The sequence below is a fragment of the Hevea brasiliensis genome, chromosome 9, assembly GCF_030052815.1.
Source record: "Hevea brasiliensis isolate MT/VB/25A 57/8 chromosome 9, ASM3005281v1, whole genome shotgun sequence".
Classification (NCBI taxonomy): domain Eukaryota; kingdom Viridiplantae; phylum Streptophyta; class Magnoliopsida; order Malpighiales; family Euphorbiaceae; genus Hevea; species Hevea brasiliensis.
The window spans coordinates 24,925,774-24,942,981 of NC_079501.1; the positions used below are offsets into that span (position 1 = coordinate 24,925,774).

Here is a 17,208-nt window from a genome sequence, read left to right on the forward strand (position 1 = left end):
CTTTCTTTTAAGGGTATAATAGTAAAACTACATACATTAATACCATTTGAGCCAGCTCAAATTGAGCTATTTAGCAGCACTCTTCTAATAATTAGTCCTACCTTGTTGTCTTTAGAAATCCCTACGACGCACTTCATCCATGCAGGCAGGTACAAATCACGATGTGTTTAGCCCTTACGAACAGTAGCCTTATAATAATAACATCGAGTATGATACCTCCAATGAGATGAGCTTGCTTGGAAATTGGAATAATTGAGAGCATCGAACGAACATCACCATGTGATTTATATATAAAATAAAGGTGAAACAAATAACATGTGTTCCAATATCCCCCTTAAATTATTTTATATATGAAAATTTAAATAATTCTTTTTTCTTAATCTTAAAGTAGAGACTTCCATTTTATTAAATATATTAATTTTATTGTATATAATATTCTTTGATTAATATTTATATTCTTTTTATCGTTGTGGAGATGAATTCATGAATATAATCAAGTGTAATATTCTATAACACTAGTACTACGGTACTATTTGCATTGTATACGAAATTATGTATACATATAGAATCCTTTAATTTTAAGATTTTTATTAATGACATAAGGTTTAAACTCCCAATTATAATATGCTTTAATTTTCTTAATATTAAAATGAATACTATTAAGTATGATTAATAATGAAATCATTTTCATCTAATTTGACTTATTCAAATATATCATTCACCAGATCAGATTCAAATTTCCACACTCTCAATTCTCTAATAAAAAAAAGTCACTCTTTAAAAATATAAATATCAAATTCCAACCCTTATAAGGTCAAATAAGGGAAAAAAAAAAAAAAAGGCATCTCGAGGTAGGCGCATATGTATGCGAAATTAGACGAAAAACAGGCCAGGGCTGAAGATTGCTACGTGCCTACCATGGCTTGGTGCCTACTTCCTTGGCAAGGCAGTAGGCACCAAAGCATTTGGCTCCAAGCCATGGTGGGCAACTGGGGCAACTGGGAATGTAGCAATCTACAAGAATAAGACAAAAATGAATCCAAATATTGTCCTTAATCCCACACCCATCTTTGGAAACAGCATTTTGCATGTGCACTTTGTTGTAAAAGTGATGGTGGCGGAGTTCCATAAGCCTAGTTTGTGTCTCCTAATCCAATGGGCTATGTGATTGTGCATTTCTCTCCTCGATTCTTGTTACTTCAATTATGTACTTCTGCTCTTTCTCTCCTCTGTCAGTGAATCGATTTTACTGTTATGTTTTAACGTGCTCTACCATTTATGGTTGCTTCTGCGCTTCATAGCAGCCTATATATACGTGTTCATTTCATTTTATCTATGCACTCTCCTACAGCATTGCAAAAGTCTTGCACTTTGGCTTTTGTCCCAATACCTCTTGCTTCATGCAAAAAAAGTGTATTCTCTGAATTTCTGAAGGTACACATTTGTGTTTTCATTTTTATGTTGGTGTTCGCGTCTATTATCTTATGTAAATTTTCGTTCATAAATTTGAGCTTTAAGGATAAATAATTTTAAGTTTAATGGGCATTTACAAGAGAGAATGTGATAAATATAAAATATATTCAAATACTTTTCCCTACAAGTTTAAACATTTAGTTTAAGCAGTTATTTAGTGCATTGTACATATATGGATCATATGGTGAACTTGTTCTCTAGTTGCAAACAAGTGAAACATCGTGGAGTAATGGGAATTCCATGCAACAAGCAAAAAGAATATGCACAAGTAGCCCATTTTTGGAAATCTCAATGGTTTGCCTTTGATTGTGAAGTAGTTTGTGTGCACTAGTAGCCCATTTGGTTTGCGAGAAAATGCTTGAAAGAATCTTTTTTCAAGATCTTTTGCTATTTGGAACACACACCCTAAAAAAAAAAAAAAATTACATATCCCTTCGCCAATCCTACTATAATTGTTTGTGTTTATAAAGGTGATTTCTCATTTTATGAGATCAAAAAACAATGAAAATCATGAGATTTGGAATATTTCTCTGCTTATCCTCTATACATTGCGACCTTAAGGATGCTCCCGTTATTGTGATGTATAAAGATTAGACAATGTGCTGTCAAAATTTCTGTTCCTTTTTCTTAGCTTATTTGGAGAGAGAGATTTCTTGCTTCTTTAATTAGTCGATTCACAAGTTTTAAAACATGCAGATCTACTACCTTGAACTGAGGGTGGGAGCTGAAGCAGGAATACCGAAATGGACAAGACAGCAATTGCCCTTGAGGCTATTAGCAAGGAGACTGTTGATCTGGCACATACTTATGATTTTTCTTGTGTTGTTTTAGGAAACCTATAATTGCACCATAATCTAGTTCTTAATATGATATATGAGCAGTTTGTTGCTATCCTCTGCTCTTTATAAATTGCTTTCACTCGTATAAGCAAATATGATTCTTGTCATGAAAGAGAAGTAACATAGATAAGGACCCAAAATAAATAAATAAATAAAAGGAATTTCTTCAGTGATTTCTAATACAAAAGTTGAATCTTACATCGCTTTATGTGCATCAAAACCATTATTCTTTTAATGATAAACAACAATATTAGAGATATGCAAGTAAAGTATGTTTGCTAACCCAGAAATGGATTATTGCAGGAGAACATTCCAGTTGAAGAAGTGTTTGAGAAGTTGAAATGTACAAGAGACGGTCTCAGTTCTGATGAGGTTCAACAGAGGTTAGCAGTATTTGGCCACAACAAGCTTGAGGAGAAAAAGGTCTCTTGAGTTGTTTCAGGGCTTGTTTTTCTCCTTTATATATCATCGATAATGTTAGTTGTAACTTCATTTTGCCTTTATGTTGAATTCATTCATTTCATCTGCTTTATAGGAAAGTAAAATACTCAAGTTTTTGGGGTTTATGTGGAATCCACTATCATGGGTTATGGAAGCTGCAGCAATTATGGCCATCTTTCTTGCCCATGGAGGAGTAAGTTTATGGGGATCCGTATCTCTGTCATCAAGAATCTCCATTTAAGACATGGATTGAATTGAAAGCAAAACCTAGATTTATTGAATGACCATTGAAAAGCAATTCTTGTGCAGGAGGAAGGGGTAGATTACAATGATTTTATAGGCATTTTGACACTACTTATTATCAATTCAACCATCAGCTTTATAGAGGAAAACAATGCTGGAAATGCAGCAACAGCTCTTATGGCTCGGTTGGCACCAAAAGCAAAGGTTAACCATGTGGATTTCTTTAAAACCTATTTGAACTACTTTCTTTCCACTGTATCTACATTGTCTACAACAGGTTTTGCGCAATGGAAGCTGGGGAGAGGAAGATGCTGCTGTATTGGTGCCTGGAGACATTGTCAGTATCAAACTAGGAGATATTATTCCCGCTGATGCTCGATTGCTTGAAGGGGATCCTTTGAAAATTGATCAGGTTCTTAATCACATAGAATGATTTAATTAATAACACTCATGGAGGCCAAGTTGAAATGCTGGATTAGGACATGAATCATGAAAGGGAATTGTCTAAATAAAAATCGGTACTTGTTGAAAAGGGTGGAATTTAGTCTTCTGTAAAAAGTAAAAAAAGAATTTTTTTTTACTAAAGAAAAGAAAAAGGAAGAAGAAAAGAAGCAGAGTAAGACAAATTGTCTTCCTCTCTTGAGCTTTAAGGATTAATATATTTCCCTTTTTTTTCCCAGTCTGCTCTTACCGGAGAGTCACTTCCAGTAACTAAGAATCCTGGTGATAGAGTTTACTCTGGTTCAACATGTAAGCAAGGTGAAATCGAAGCAGTTGTCATTGCTACTGGTGTGCACACCTTTTTTGGAAAGGCAGCTTATCTTGTGGAATCCACTACACATGTTGGGCATTTTCAGAAGGTTCATTTCAAAACTCATTTACATATCAGTTAATGAATCAACTTGGTGCTAACAAGCCAGTAGCATACTAACTCTCTGATTGAACACTTGAATGTAGCAAGTATATAGTTTATAAAGATGCCTGTGTCATAAAGAAACTGTAGTCATGCCCATATTGAGCAACCTATGAACATCTGTTACCATTTGTGAAAGATAATTTTGCCTCATTGTTTCAGGTTTTAACGGCAATTGGAAACTTCTGCATTTGCTCTATTGCCATTGGCATGCTGATTGAGATCGTTGTAATATATGGGATTCAAAAAAGGGAATATCGTGTTGGCATAGACAATCTTCTAGTTTTATTCATTGGTGGTATCCCCATTGCTATGCCAACGGTACTTTCTGTTACCATGGCCATAGGTTCTCATCGCTTGTCTCAGCAGGTACTTGAAGGTTTACTTTGTTAAAGTCATGGAGCTAAATAATTGCACGAACTTTGGTGAGGAACTAAGTTAATACTGTCTGGAAAATTAATAAAAATTACTGAACTTTCTGTGCAGGGTGCAATAACAAAGAGAATGACAGCTATTGAGGAAATGGCAGGGATGGATGTGCTCTGCAGTGATAAAACGGGCACTTTAACTCTTAACAAACTTACAGTTGACAAGTCTATGATAGAGGTGTTATTTTTTGTCCATTATTTTCCATTTTGTTAGTAGTTTTACAGTAAATTATGTAAAAACTCCTGATTATTTTGAACTTATAGATTATATGTATGCTTTCTTCTCCCTGAAATTCTCCAATGTCACTCAAGTTTCTCCTCCTATTTGTTTCTGTTATAAGTAGAAATTCAACTATCTGAACAACTGTTCTTAGATTTGCTAGTTATTTTCATAGTCTATATAAATAAAATTATGATGTATTCTCTAGATTTTATTCTGAAAAATTAAATTAGGATCTGTTAGAAAAGATTGCCATATTGGAATGGAAACTGTCATGCAAGGCGTTTGACTTCATTCATTTCATAATAGGTTTTTGCAAAGGGTGTTGACAAGGACATGGTTTTATTGATGACTGCAAGAGCTTCGAGGTTAGAAAATCAAGATGCTATTGATGGAGCTATTGTTTCTATGCTGGCTGATCCTAAAGAGGTATTGCATCTTCTTAATTAAATATTCAATGCAATTTATTCCGGTCTTCATCCACGTAGAAGTATGAAATATATGAATTGGTGCCCCAGTGAAGATGTTGTTTTGTTGTCAAATAGCATAAGTCGGTGATTATCAACAACCAGGATGCTATGATCCTCTAGGAAAATTTACATCTGATCAATTTCTTTTGGTAGACTAGTTTAACTTTTTGATGGTTGGGATAGTAGCCAAAATATTCTATTATACGCTCTGTTAATTAAGTTTCTGATGAACTGAGACTATCTTTTATTCAATTGTTAGGCTCGAGCTGGAATTACTGAAGTTCACTTTCTTCCATTTAATCCAACTGACAAAAGGACAGCACTTACATTTTTAGACAGTGCGGGCAAGATGCATAGAGTGAGCAAAGGTGCACCGGAACAGGTATTTAGTTACAGTCTTGGTTTATGATCATCGCATTACCTGCCATAGCCTAATATTGATTACATCATTTATGTGGCAACTTCAGATTCTCAGTTTGGCATGCAATAAATCAGATATTGAAAAAAAGGTACACACAATAATTGATAAATTTGCTAAGCGTGGACTTCGATCCCTTGCAGTTGCTCGACAGGTATATGCTTTGCTTCATTTATTATTTGCTTCAGTGTTTTAGAAGTTTGACTTACTACTAAAGAAATTGGTGTTTTTTATAGGAGGTACCTGCTGGTACCAAGGACAGTCCTGGTGGACCATGGGAATTTGTTGGTCTTCTCCCTCTTTTTGATCCACCTCGCCATGACAGTGCTGAAACTATCAGAAGAGCTCTAGATCTTGGTGTTAGTTTCAAAATGATCACAGGTGATCAACTGGCAATTGCAAAAGAGACAGGGAGACGACTTGGAATGGGCACAAACTTGTATCCATCATCCTCTTTGATAGGGGAAAACAAGGATGGAACAATTGGAGTTCTACCAATTGATGAGCTCATTGAAAATGCTGATGGTTTTGCTGGTGTTTTCCCTGGTAATTATTTCATCACTGGTACTACTTGCTAGAATTTTCTTTGTATTACTCTCATTTGACTTAATGTTTCTTTGTAGAGCATAAGTTCGAGATTGTGAAGCGACTGCAAGCTAAAAAGCATATAGTTGGAATGACTGGTGATGGAGTAAATGACGCACCTGCATTACAGATAGCAGACATAGGAATTGCAGTGACAGATTCAACAGATGCTGCTCGTAGTGCTTCTGATATAGTTCTGACAGAGCCTGGGCTGAGTGTAATCATTAGTGCTGTTTTGACCAGCAGAGCAATCTTTCAAAGAATGAAGAATTACACAGTAAGATTTTGCTGATAATTCTTGGATTTGGTGACTATAAATGGCATAAGTTCCTTTACACATCTTTTCCTTTTTAATTTTTTCCCCAGACATATGCTGTGTCCATCACCATACGTATTGTGGTAAGTTATTCGGTCCCTGAAATTTTATCATTCAGAAGTTTGGCAAATGTGCAAACTGTAACATTGGTGACTGAATTTATTCAACAGATGGGGTTTATGTTGCTCACTTGTTTTTGGAATTTTAATTTCCCTCCCTTTGTGGTTCTCATTATTGCCATTCTAAATGATGGTAAGCAATTCTACATGCTGTATAGCAATTTGCAACCATCCCTGGCTTTTTTCTTCCTAGCATGAGAATTGAGTCACCTTTCTCTCAATATATTTTTAGGTACTATCTTGACGATATCCAAAGATAGAGTTAAGCCATCCTCAATACCAGACAGTTGGAAACTTAGTGAAATTTTTGCAACTGGGATTGTGATAGGCGGATACCTTGCCATAATGACAGTTGTGTTCTTCTGGGGAGCTTATGAAACTGATTTCTTTCCGGTAAAGTTAAATGTTACTTCATTATGTTTGAGTTTCCTTATGTGCTCTTTTATCTTTCCAGGATTGAAACGGAATCTAACCAATGTTTATTTAAGCTGGAAATGCATAGAGCCATAAGAGCAAATGATTTTCTGATTCATTATGCTTTTTGATTATCTTTTTCTTCTTCATCATCACAGAAACACTTCAATGTGCATAGCCTTCAGAAGAAAGTTTACAATGTTTCTGATGAACACGTCTTCAAGGAACTGAATGGACAGCTGGCATCAGCTGTGTACCTTCAAGTTAGCACCATCAGCCAGGCTTTAATATTTGTGACTCGCTCCAGGAGCTGGTCATTTACAGAGAGGCCTGGTCTTCTTCTCGTTGTTGCTTTCCTTATTGCTCAATTGGTAATCCTTACACTCTTATCATTGAATTTAGGCACTGAATGATCAATGTTCATATCATCTATGTCCATGTTTATTATGAACATGTCAATTCACTGCTATGTTTGTTAGTACCCTCAGCTCTAAACTAACTATGGTTGTTGATCTATGCAGATTGCAACTGTAATATCTGCGGAAGCAACATGGGATTTTGCTGGAATTAGCAAGATTGGTTGGAAATGGACTGGTGTTATATGGCTATACAATATTGTAACATATGTGCTCCTTGATCCTATCAAGTTTGCTGTTAGATATACATTGAGCGGTAGAGCCTGGGGCCTAGTCTATAACCAAAGGGTGATTGAATTCGAACCTAGCTAGTAGTCCATTGCATTGAATTCTTATATTCATGTTGAAAGAACTTGGTTTTTGAGATTTGGGCATTGATTGATTTTCTCAGACGGCAATGACAACCCAAAAAGACTTTGGTAAGGAAGCTCGGGAAGCTGCATGGGCAGCCGAGCAGCGGACACTTCATGGCCTCCGATCTATGGAATCAAATGTATTCTCTGAAAAGCATATTTTCAGAGACATCAGCATCATGGTTGAAGAAGCCAGAAGACATGCAGAGATTGCAAGGTTTGTTTTCTTTCTGGAAAGCTCACACAAATACAGAATTTGTAAGATTAAACTCTGTACTAATGGCTGACTTTATTTGTTATTCTCATCACATGCATCCTGCAGATTGAGGGAGCTTCACACCCTGAAAGGCAAAGTGGAGTCCTTTGCAAAGTTGAAGGATTTGGATATTGATGTGAACCCTCATTACACTGTCTGAGTGACGGTTACATCACAAAATTGAATTGCTTTCCGGGGAACTGCTTAACCAGGAGAGGGTAGCCAAGCTGATGATTCCCAGTCTGAAAGGTGTCTAATTTAGTTGCAGCTTTCCTTTACTTTGTTCCCTTTTCTCTTTCCTTTTCTTTTTCACCATTGTAATGTGCTCAGTGCTCAAGTGTCCAATGTGAACCATCAATAAAAGCTTTTTACTGTCACTTTGATCATTTGTAACTTGCCTGGCAGCCAAAAAAAATTCCAAATCTTTTTGATTTTGAGTTATAAAAATAAGTTACAATTTTAAAAAAAATGAATTTATTAAGTAGAAGTGCAAATTTTTATATATTATTTTAACAAATAAAATTTAAATAACTTACAGAATTATTAAAATTTTATAATATAAATTATTAATTAAAAATATCTTTCATATTTAAAAAAAATAAAAATTTTTTATGTTGATTATTAATTAAAATATATAAAACTAAATGTGTTTAATTGTTATTTGAGTAATAATAATCGGGATTGAAATCAGTTCAGAGATTAAAAATATTAATTAAGTTTGGATTCTGCATTGCTGGATATCCTACTCATTGGTACTTGGATGGATAAGAAAAGCAGCTTGCAACAAAGATTTAAATTATGTTTTAGTCTTATAATATTTTTGTTTAAGATTTCATAGGCTGTGATTCGATTTCCAGTTCCTGAATCGCCTTTCACTTTCGGTCCTGATGAAAATCTGGTATGACAAGTCTCATTTTTCTTGTGACCAATTCCTAGAGTTCACAGTTTCCCTTGCATTCTCAAATTTTCTTGGATCCTTCAATATTTTACCCTAGTTTAATGATCAAAGACATATTAATTATTTGATAGCGTCAGGTTCAAATACCTAATTACTCAATCTCTACTATTAATACTAATAATGAATTAAAAAAAATAAATTTTTCTATCAAAGTTTCCAAAGAATGTGTAAATATAAAAAGGAAAATAATATGTGAAATTTTAATTTTTCTTTAATAATATCATTTTTACCATTAGAATAAGAATATATACATACAAATTTTATAATCGATGTGAGATTTCGATTTCGAAGGATAATGAATATTTGAATAAAATTATAACGCTAATGACCAATTTTTCATTGTCTTCCTAATAAGGTCCAATGAAGCAGGCACATTGGAGGGTCAAACATTTATTAAATAATACAACTTACTTGGCAAGCAGGTTTCTACACATAGACGGGAGATAATTAAGCTGCAATAGCGTATTTAGTTTCTGGCTTTATGCCTATAACAGGTGCCAGAATATTTTTATTTATCATTGAATTAATAATTTAATATAATTATTTTTAAAATTATAAAATCTTAACTTCAAATTTCAACGGAAACTAGTTATTAAAAGAAAAAATTCAATGATTAAAACTAAGTAATTTGAAAAAAAAAGAAAAAGAAAAAATGAAGTGCTTATTTAAGGGTTTAGTAATATTCTAAGGGTAAATTTCAACTATGGTATTTGAATTTAGGATGTTATAACAATATGGTATATAATTTTTAATTTATAACATGAAACCTCATCAACTTTAATTTGAGTAACATAAAAGTCCATCTTAGTTATTATAACCAGCTTTTAAGTTACAAAACTATTATGGCATTATTTAAAAAAAAAAAGTTTTAAAAGACTAAAATCTCCTTGAATAGTTTTTTTTTACCACTCTTCTCTCTCCTCTCTATTTCTTCTTCACCTACCCAAATCCTCTTTGTTTCTTCACCAGTCTCCTGCATTTTCTTTTTCTAATCTCTCTCTCAAATCTCCTCCACCTCTTTGATGAAAATTGCTGAAATAAAAAAGTGCAAGCCTACTGAAAAATCTTCAACAATATAGTAATTAAAAAAAATATAGCAATTTTTTGTTGTCTGTCTATTTGATTTTCCAGCAAAGCTTATCATTTGCACCTAAGAAATTTTGCACTTAAAGAAAAATTTGAATTTGCCCAAAATCAAGAAAAACAAATCAATATAAAGGAAGGAGCACCTAACCTACAAGCAATTTAAAGTTGGATAGAGATTTAAATTCAAGAACCAACTTTTGATGGTAATGAGTTAAACAAAATTAGTTTTTGACAAATTTAGCCAAGGGCTAATGATTCACCGCGTCAATGATTGGAAGCTAAACATATTAAGAATGCATCCATTCTCAATAGCAATTAAAAATGCCATTTTATACTCAAGTTTCTCAAGAACCTGCATGGGAAATTATAGTAGGTGATGGGAGTTTTGGTACATGTTAGCTTTTGTAACTTTGCACAGGAGAAAAAAATTATTCTTTACTTGTGCATTGTGCTTGTTCAAACAAACCTAGTAAGTTCAAAATTGTAGAATATCTAGCAAATCAACATAAAAGCACAAGTGCTAGATATAAGTAGGTATAAACTTACCTAAATAAATATGACCTGATTCCTATCATCAAATTGTTATCAATTAGTTGTTAAAAAAGAGTCATTGTAAATAGAGCTATAAACAAAAAGAATAGTTCTTTTAGGACTTTCATCAAACATATAGAATGCAAAACCAAATGAATTGAAAAACTTGAACTTCATACATTATTTTTTAACATTGGTATACAATTTGTCTACAAAGTTCACACTCTTCAAGCCCGACAATTTTAGGAGGAAAAAAAAAGAATATTAAATATTTTAAAAATACATTGTAAAAAGAGTGCAAATCTTAGTATTCTAATGGTAATAATATTGCAAATCCAATGGTTCAAACTAGAATATCAAGTCATGTCTATAACCTTTTGAAGTATCTGCTAATGTATATCAAGTAGTATTGCAACAAAAATGAACCATGAGCCTCTGATCAGTTTAACTTAAAATCAAAATTGTGTAAAAGAGTTGAAAGTTCAAATTGCACCATTTTAGAGGTTTGCATTTATTAGAAACTTTGTAAACCCTCCATATTCAAAAAAAGTGCAAATAAACTTGTCACTTGTGCAAATGAACTTCATCCCATGGGAAGGACCAGATGTCGATTCCCTATTTTTTTTCTGGGTCGCGATTAGGGGTCGAAACTGACAGGCATCATTGGATTTACTCGAGGTCAACCAACTGTTTAGTAGTGGTGGCATGGTTGTATGGTGGTTGTGTTGATTAACATATATAAAGGTAGAGGGGTTGGGTGAGAAAGACAGAGAAAAGGAGAAGTGTGAGAGAAAAGCACAGAGAGAAGGTCAAGAGATGAGACATGCTTATTTAAGCATAGAAAAATAATTTTATTTAAAAAAATAATTTTATATAGACAATATAACCTATAAACTGATTATAGCCAGTAAGATGGTATTTTATGTTACTCAAATTAATATTCATATAGTTTTATGTTACAAATTAAAGTTTATGTATCATATTGTTATAAAATCTTAAATTCAGGTACTATAAGTGAAATTTACCCAATATTCTAATCATAGAATGTTCTGTGGTGCTGACAAAGAGAACACAGTAAAGGAATCATTATAATCTTACATTTTTGGAAATTGGAATGATAATAAATAAATAAATAAATCATGAAAGGTTCGCTTTATTTATACAAAGGCCTCAAGTTTCCTGTCAGCCTTCTTCCCCTTTCTAACTACACAGCAAAAAGTGCTTCAAGGCCCTCTTGGCTCACCGATCTGAAACTTCTGTTTCATATTAAATTACCAAAAAACAAGAAATCCCTTGTAAGTTCTCTCTCTCTCCCTATCTGCGTGTCTGTGAAGTTCCCATTTTTAATTTTTCTTCCTTCGTCTCTCTATCTCTTGTTCTTTGGGGTTCTGTCAGTCATAGGGTTTCTAGCTTCCATCATTTGGGGATTCTCTTACTCTCACTTTATTGGTAAGGTCAATTCTGCTGTATTCCTCAGTTTGGTTCCCGGGAAAATGCACGAATGTAATAGCAAGAGTGAGAATTTTGTTTTATCTACCCTTTTCTAGTCTCAAAGTCGCATGCTTTGAAAACTTCAAATTAATTAGATTTTTCTAATTTTTATTTATTATTATTTTTTAATTTTTAGAGGGTTTTATTGGTTTTTTGGTTTGGAAGATGGTGGGCTTCTGATACAGAATTGGAGCGGGAATTGAAGGACTGTTGATTGGGGAACAATGCGGTTGTTTCCCTTGAGCTCGAGCTCCAGTTCGAGTTCAAGCTCAGACAAGGAGCAGGGTAATGGAGGGAGCAATCGCGCGATATTGTATCTAAATGTCTATGATCTGACACCTGTAAATAACTACCTTTACTGGTTTGGCCTTGGGATCTTCCACTCCGGCATTGAAGGTAATATGCAGATATTTTGTGTGTTTTATGGTGTTGTTGCTCTTAATGTTTCCCGCTTAATTGTAAATAATTTTGTTGCTGTCTAATTTAGTTTGCGTAGCTGGGGACATTAAATGGTTAGTGTAAACACTAGTTCATGATATAATATGGCGTCTTTCTTTATGCTGTTGAAAGTTTAAGGAGTCCACTGCATTTGCATAAGTTCATGAATTTCATATCCTGCTTTTGCTAATAGCGTTGTTCTACAACTATGATGTAGTATTTTCTTTGGCAAAGGCTTCAAATTGAAGATTTTTCAGGTAGGTTGAGGTTCATAGCAAGAGAATCATGATTTAATATGATCCAGAATGAGAGTGTAGATTTGTGATTTTGGTGGAGTGTCACTTAAGAATGAGGGGTTCTCTTGCAAATAGAATTGGATGGTCCTGTAATTATTTGTGTGATATCTCACCTTAATGCATTGCCATGGTGAAGATTTCATTTGGTACTAAATGTATATGAAGGCTCAGGATACAATATGCAGTAGATAATAGCTCATGTGCATATCTCCTTTAGATAGATAAGTAATGGCATCCCTTATGCTTTTAATTCAAAGGAGTATTGTATACTGCATGCAATTTGTCAATTATGCAAATGACAATAGAAAATAATAAATTCTTAAAAATCATTGAGGACTAGAAAAAAGAAAGGTAAAAAAGAAAGAAAAATCATCTGGAGGACCAAAATCCTACAGAAATTCACAGTGCTTTATCTTTTCTACTACTTACTTGCTGATTACAACAAACCTGTTCAGTTAATAATCCTTCTCTTATAATCTCTATCACCCTGCATATACTTCATAAGTCACTATTTTATTCCTTGTAAATGAATATAAGGAAGCAGAGACAGGATCATAGTGAAGTGCCAAATCAAGAGAACCAGCAAACAAGAAGAATAATTGAACCTGTATCGGCTTCACATTTTATTAATAACTGGGAGTTTCTTAAGTTATAGAATGGAATTTGCAAGATTGATTATGTTAATCAATATTTCCAATAATAAGGAAAGAGTAGCCTGCAATGGTACAAGATTTCCATATTTGAACTAGATTGGATGAATGAATTTATTGGAAACTTAAAAGTTTTTCTGAATACTGAAAAGGTGTCACATCAATGGTGCAATTTAGGTAGAAAAAAGCTATACAAGAGAAGTCATCTTTGATGTGTGTGTGAAGAACTGGCAAATCTTATGGAAGACATATGAAGAGAATAAGAAGCAGAATGTAAAATGAATAGGTTCTTGCTTGTGAAGAAGAGTCTCCAACTCTAGAAGCTAGTTTAGCATTATAGTTCACAAAAAGCAAATTAAAGACAATACTGTAGCTTTCCTCATCAAAAGACTAGTTTCACTCGCAAATTGCTGTATGAACTAACAGGCTCCTTTAGTGGTTTCTTGGATATATCCATATTGTCCCAAACAATGTGACCACAAGCCACCATAGATTCATTATGAGAACAAAATTGCGTTGCCCAGAACAGTTTTTGGACTTAGCAAAAATAGGAAAAGAAAAATGAAGGATTTCAGACAAAAATGAGTTTGAACCTTCTTTATTATATTCAGTAAATATGGGAGGGTGCTATCATCATATCCAAATCTCAGGCAGCAAGATGGTAATCTGTGCCATAATTAGCTTATTTTCTTTTTGTTTGTTATGAAGTGTGATTTTAATGTTCTTCATCACATTAGTTGGTCATACATGAGTTCTCAAACTTATGGATTTTCCATCTCTGTTGTTATTTAGGAAAGAATTTATTGAGGTCCATTTGCCAAATGCCAAAAGACTTTAAATCTGAAAGTTTATTCTATGTGTTATTAAAAATCAGCAAACTGATGCCAGTTCTTCCAATGTTACTGAATTTAAATACAATGCACAGGTTGGAAAATTTATGGTGTGTTTGGTACCATAGACACTGCCTTTGTTGATAACTTGGTTGATTGATATGACTTCAAATTGACCTCAAGTTTAGGCAATAGAAAAAGCCAAGGCTTTGTTTGGTAAACTTGCTTTTCTTGCCATCTGTTACTGTAAAATATAATGTGGAAAAGAAAAATTCCGAGAAAAGGAAAGGCTTAAAAAGTTAGTAAACGAAACCCAAGATAACTGATCCTCCGATAGTTATCTGCTTTTTCTCCTTTTCAACAAATGTTGATATATTTTAGAAAACAAATGCAATAATAAGCGAGTATACTTAGTAAATATTTGAATTTCACTTTGCATGATATAAGAAAAAAAGCAATCACAACAAGAAAATATTGCTTTCTGTTTCTAAAACAGCAAAAAGCAATAAAGCAAGCAAGCTAACCAAGTGGAGCTTAATCTCTGCCAGTCATCATAAACAATTCACTTCCACTTCACACACACTCTCCCTCTCGATTCTCAGCATTTATGCATCATACTTGAGCTTTGTTTTCTTCAGCATTTTTGTTTTCACCTTTTATGATGCACTTAGTGTGTACCTGATCTATAATCAGTGCATGGTATGGAGTTTGGCTTTGGAGCCCACGAGTATCCTACCAGTGGGGTATTTGAGGTGGAACCAAGAAGTTGTCCAGGCTTCATCTTCCGACGCTCCCTGTTACTGGGCAGCACGAACCTGTCTTGTTCAGAAGTTCGATCATTCATGGAACATCTTTCTGCAAAATATCATGGGGACACTTACCATTTAATTGCTAAGAATTGCAACCACTTTACTGATGAAGTCTGTTTGCAGCTAACAGGAAAGCCTATTCCTGGATGGGTAAATCGTCTGGCACGAGTAGGTGAGTTGTGTGTCTATATTACATGAGAAATTACTGTAGGGTTCACTAAGAAGCATCCAAATCTAGTACATTGGCTATTCCATGTACCAAATTTAAAATTTTTGTCATTGTTGGAATAGATTTTAAACCTAGATCCAGGTCTACCTGGCTTTCTGACAGTATTAATTACTATTTATTTTGTCATTGCTTTTATCTGCTTGCCATCTTGAGATCTTAAGAAGGCCTATACTAGTTTATTGTGGAGGATTTTATGTTATGGGTTATATGGTTTTGTTGGATTGTGTGGTAACAACACAGCCCTTCGGCGTTGTGTTATTGAGTTTTGTGGTACAATTTTAATGAGCTTTTATCTGATCAAGCAGATCCTTTTTCAAGTTTCAGGTTCTTTCTGTAATTGTCTACTGCCAGAAAGCATTCAGATAACAGCAGTTAGACATCTTCCTGATCATCCAGCATACTCTGTAAGTTTTAACTGTTAATCTTGTCTCTGATAGTTATTGGTACAGATTTTAGCAAAAATTTCCCTCTTCGTGTTGTTGCAAGAGAATTTCTCTTAGATTGACTGTTCAAGAAGGTAAGTCCTGCATGAATAAATTGTTTTCTTTTGTGAGAAGATTGATTATCTATTCTTTGATCGCTTCATTGATGTTTGCATAATGGATATAGACATAGCTTGCTTCTTACCTCAAATATTATACCAATGCAGATGAGGATGGGTTAGAATCTATTGCATCATCTGTTTCAGCCGAGAGTGAAGGAGAGGATGCAGATCATCATCTGTTGACTATACCCAATGGTGATGTTGCATTTTTAAAGGAAAAACCAGTAAGGCTAGCAAGGGAACTCTTGTAGAATTTGTCTGCAATTCCTATTCTTTCTATCTGGGGTCTTTATGGTGTTTGTACTTTAGTGTATGACCTTCAGTGTATCAGTAAGCTTGGCTTTGGTCTAATTAATTAAATCCCTCGGTGTTTATTTCACAATACAATGATCTTGTGCAAGACTTCTCTGATGCCTCCATTTTTTTTTCCTTCCAAATGTATGATTTTACTTACGCTTGTCCTGTATCTAAATATTTGTACGATTCATAGTATATAAACTGTTTTAGCTGGTTGATAGATGCTATGAATTCAAAGAATATCATGTGGAGGCAATTTATGGATTGTGAATGTTGGAGATTCCAAATAAGGGAATTTTGTTTTATTCTATGGATTTTTTATCTTCAGAACTTTCTGAATTCAGAATGAAGATAAACCTATGATTGTAAGGCCATGTTCTTTGCACTGTGCAAGAACCGAATGAGGAACTTGATGATACAGATCCAGACCAGAGTAAAATGGCAATTCCATTTATTGAAACGTTATAAATTTCGAAATTAAAGTTTGTGTTGTTATTTATAATATATCTAATATTTATTATTCTATGGGGAACTTACAATTTAATTATACGTTTTAATAAGTAAAATATGAGATTATATCATTAAAATTCTTTTGTTGTTTTAACTTGTATGTCTGTGCGTGCCATACAGATCTTCATCATTAAACTTGTTAATACAATAGGTCAATCAAACAATAGAATAAGAATTGTATTGTTGTGAAAATTGTTTACACATTAAATTTTCCGCAATGACTTTGAATTATCTAGGTCAAGAAAGGGAGAGGGGAAAGCTACGTCTCAAAATTAGTATTATTTGAATGCAAATCAATGGACTTCTAGTCCAAATGGCAATTAAGTCTTTGATAATTAACACGTCTTCCAAGGGAGGGTGAGCAGAGCCAAGCCAGAAAGGCCACGGAAATTGCTGTGTAGAAAAAGAGCAGTCCTCAAAATATAAAAATAAAATTTTTGATCTCTAGGTAATTATTATATGTAATTATTTAATTTTATGAGTATTTTTATAAAAATTATTAAATTTTAATTTTTTTATTCAATTAATTATGATTAGAAATTAAAATTTTAAAATTTATATATTAATATATTAATTATTTTATAAATAAAATTATTTATTAATTATATAGTTGACAATAATTTGCCGTTAGCGTT

At 33.6% G+C, this 17,208-nt stretch overlaps 2 protein-coding genes across 8 annotated transcripts; both read left to right on the plus strand.

The window, feature by feature from the left end:
* Positions 1–1,281: 1,281 nt before the first annotated feature.
* Positions 1,282–8,281, plus strand: LOC110661405 (plasma membrane ATPase 1). 2 transcript variants are annotated; one of them, XM_021820024.2, is made up of 21 exons: positions 1,282–1,434; positions 2,170–2,270; positions 2,616–2,735; positions 2,848–2,946; positions 3,063–3,200; positions 3,274–3,408; positions 3,677–3,856; positions 4,072–4,278; positions 4,396–4,515; positions 4,867–4,986; positions 5,287–5,409; positions 5,495–5,599; positions 5,682–5,991; positions 6,069–6,307; positions 6,397–6,429; positions 6,517–6,598; positions 6,698–6,858; positions 7,038–7,250; positions 7,401–7,583; positions 7,687–7,865; positions 7,971–8,281. In XM_021820024.2, exons 2-21 carry the CDS (start codon positions 2,217–2,219, stop codon positions 8,062–8,064), a joined length of 2,895 nt encoding a protein of 964 aa, XP_021675716.2. In that variant the 5' UTR covers positions 1,282–1,434; positions 2,170–2,216; the 3' UTR covers positions 8,065–8,281. The 2 variants fall into 2 exon arrangements, with proteins under 2 accessions (XP_021675716.2, XP_058009491.1); XM_058153508.1 differs by having other exon boundaries at positions 5,495–5,536.
* Positions 8,282–11,614: 3,333 nt separating this feature from the next.
* Positions 11,615–16,319, plus strand: LOC110661404 (deSI-like protein At4g17486). 6 transcript variants are annotated; one of them, XM_058153512.1, is made up of 6 exons: positions 11,620–11,774; positions 11,875–11,928; positions 12,107–12,366; positions 14,878–15,165; positions 15,541–15,626; positions 15,871–16,319. In XM_058153512.1, the coding sequence occupies exons 3-6, from the start codon at positions 12,195–12,197 to the stop codon at positions 16,015–16,017; spliced, it is 693 nt and encodes a 230-aa protein (XP_058009495.1). In that variant the 5' UTR covers positions 11,620–11,774; positions 11,875–11,928; positions 12,107–12,194; the 3' UTR covers positions 16,018–16,319. The 6 variants fall into 6 exon arrangements, with proteins under 6 accessions (XP_058009492.1, XP_058009497.1, XP_058009495.1 ...); XM_058153510.1 differs by having other exon boundaries at positions 12,136–12,366; XM_058153513.1 differs by lacking the exon at positions 11,875–11,928 and adding an exon at positions 11,934–11,994 and having other exon boundaries at positions 11,621–11,774; positions 12,136–12,366.
* The last annotated feature ends 889 nt before the right edge of the window (positions 16,320–17,208 follow it).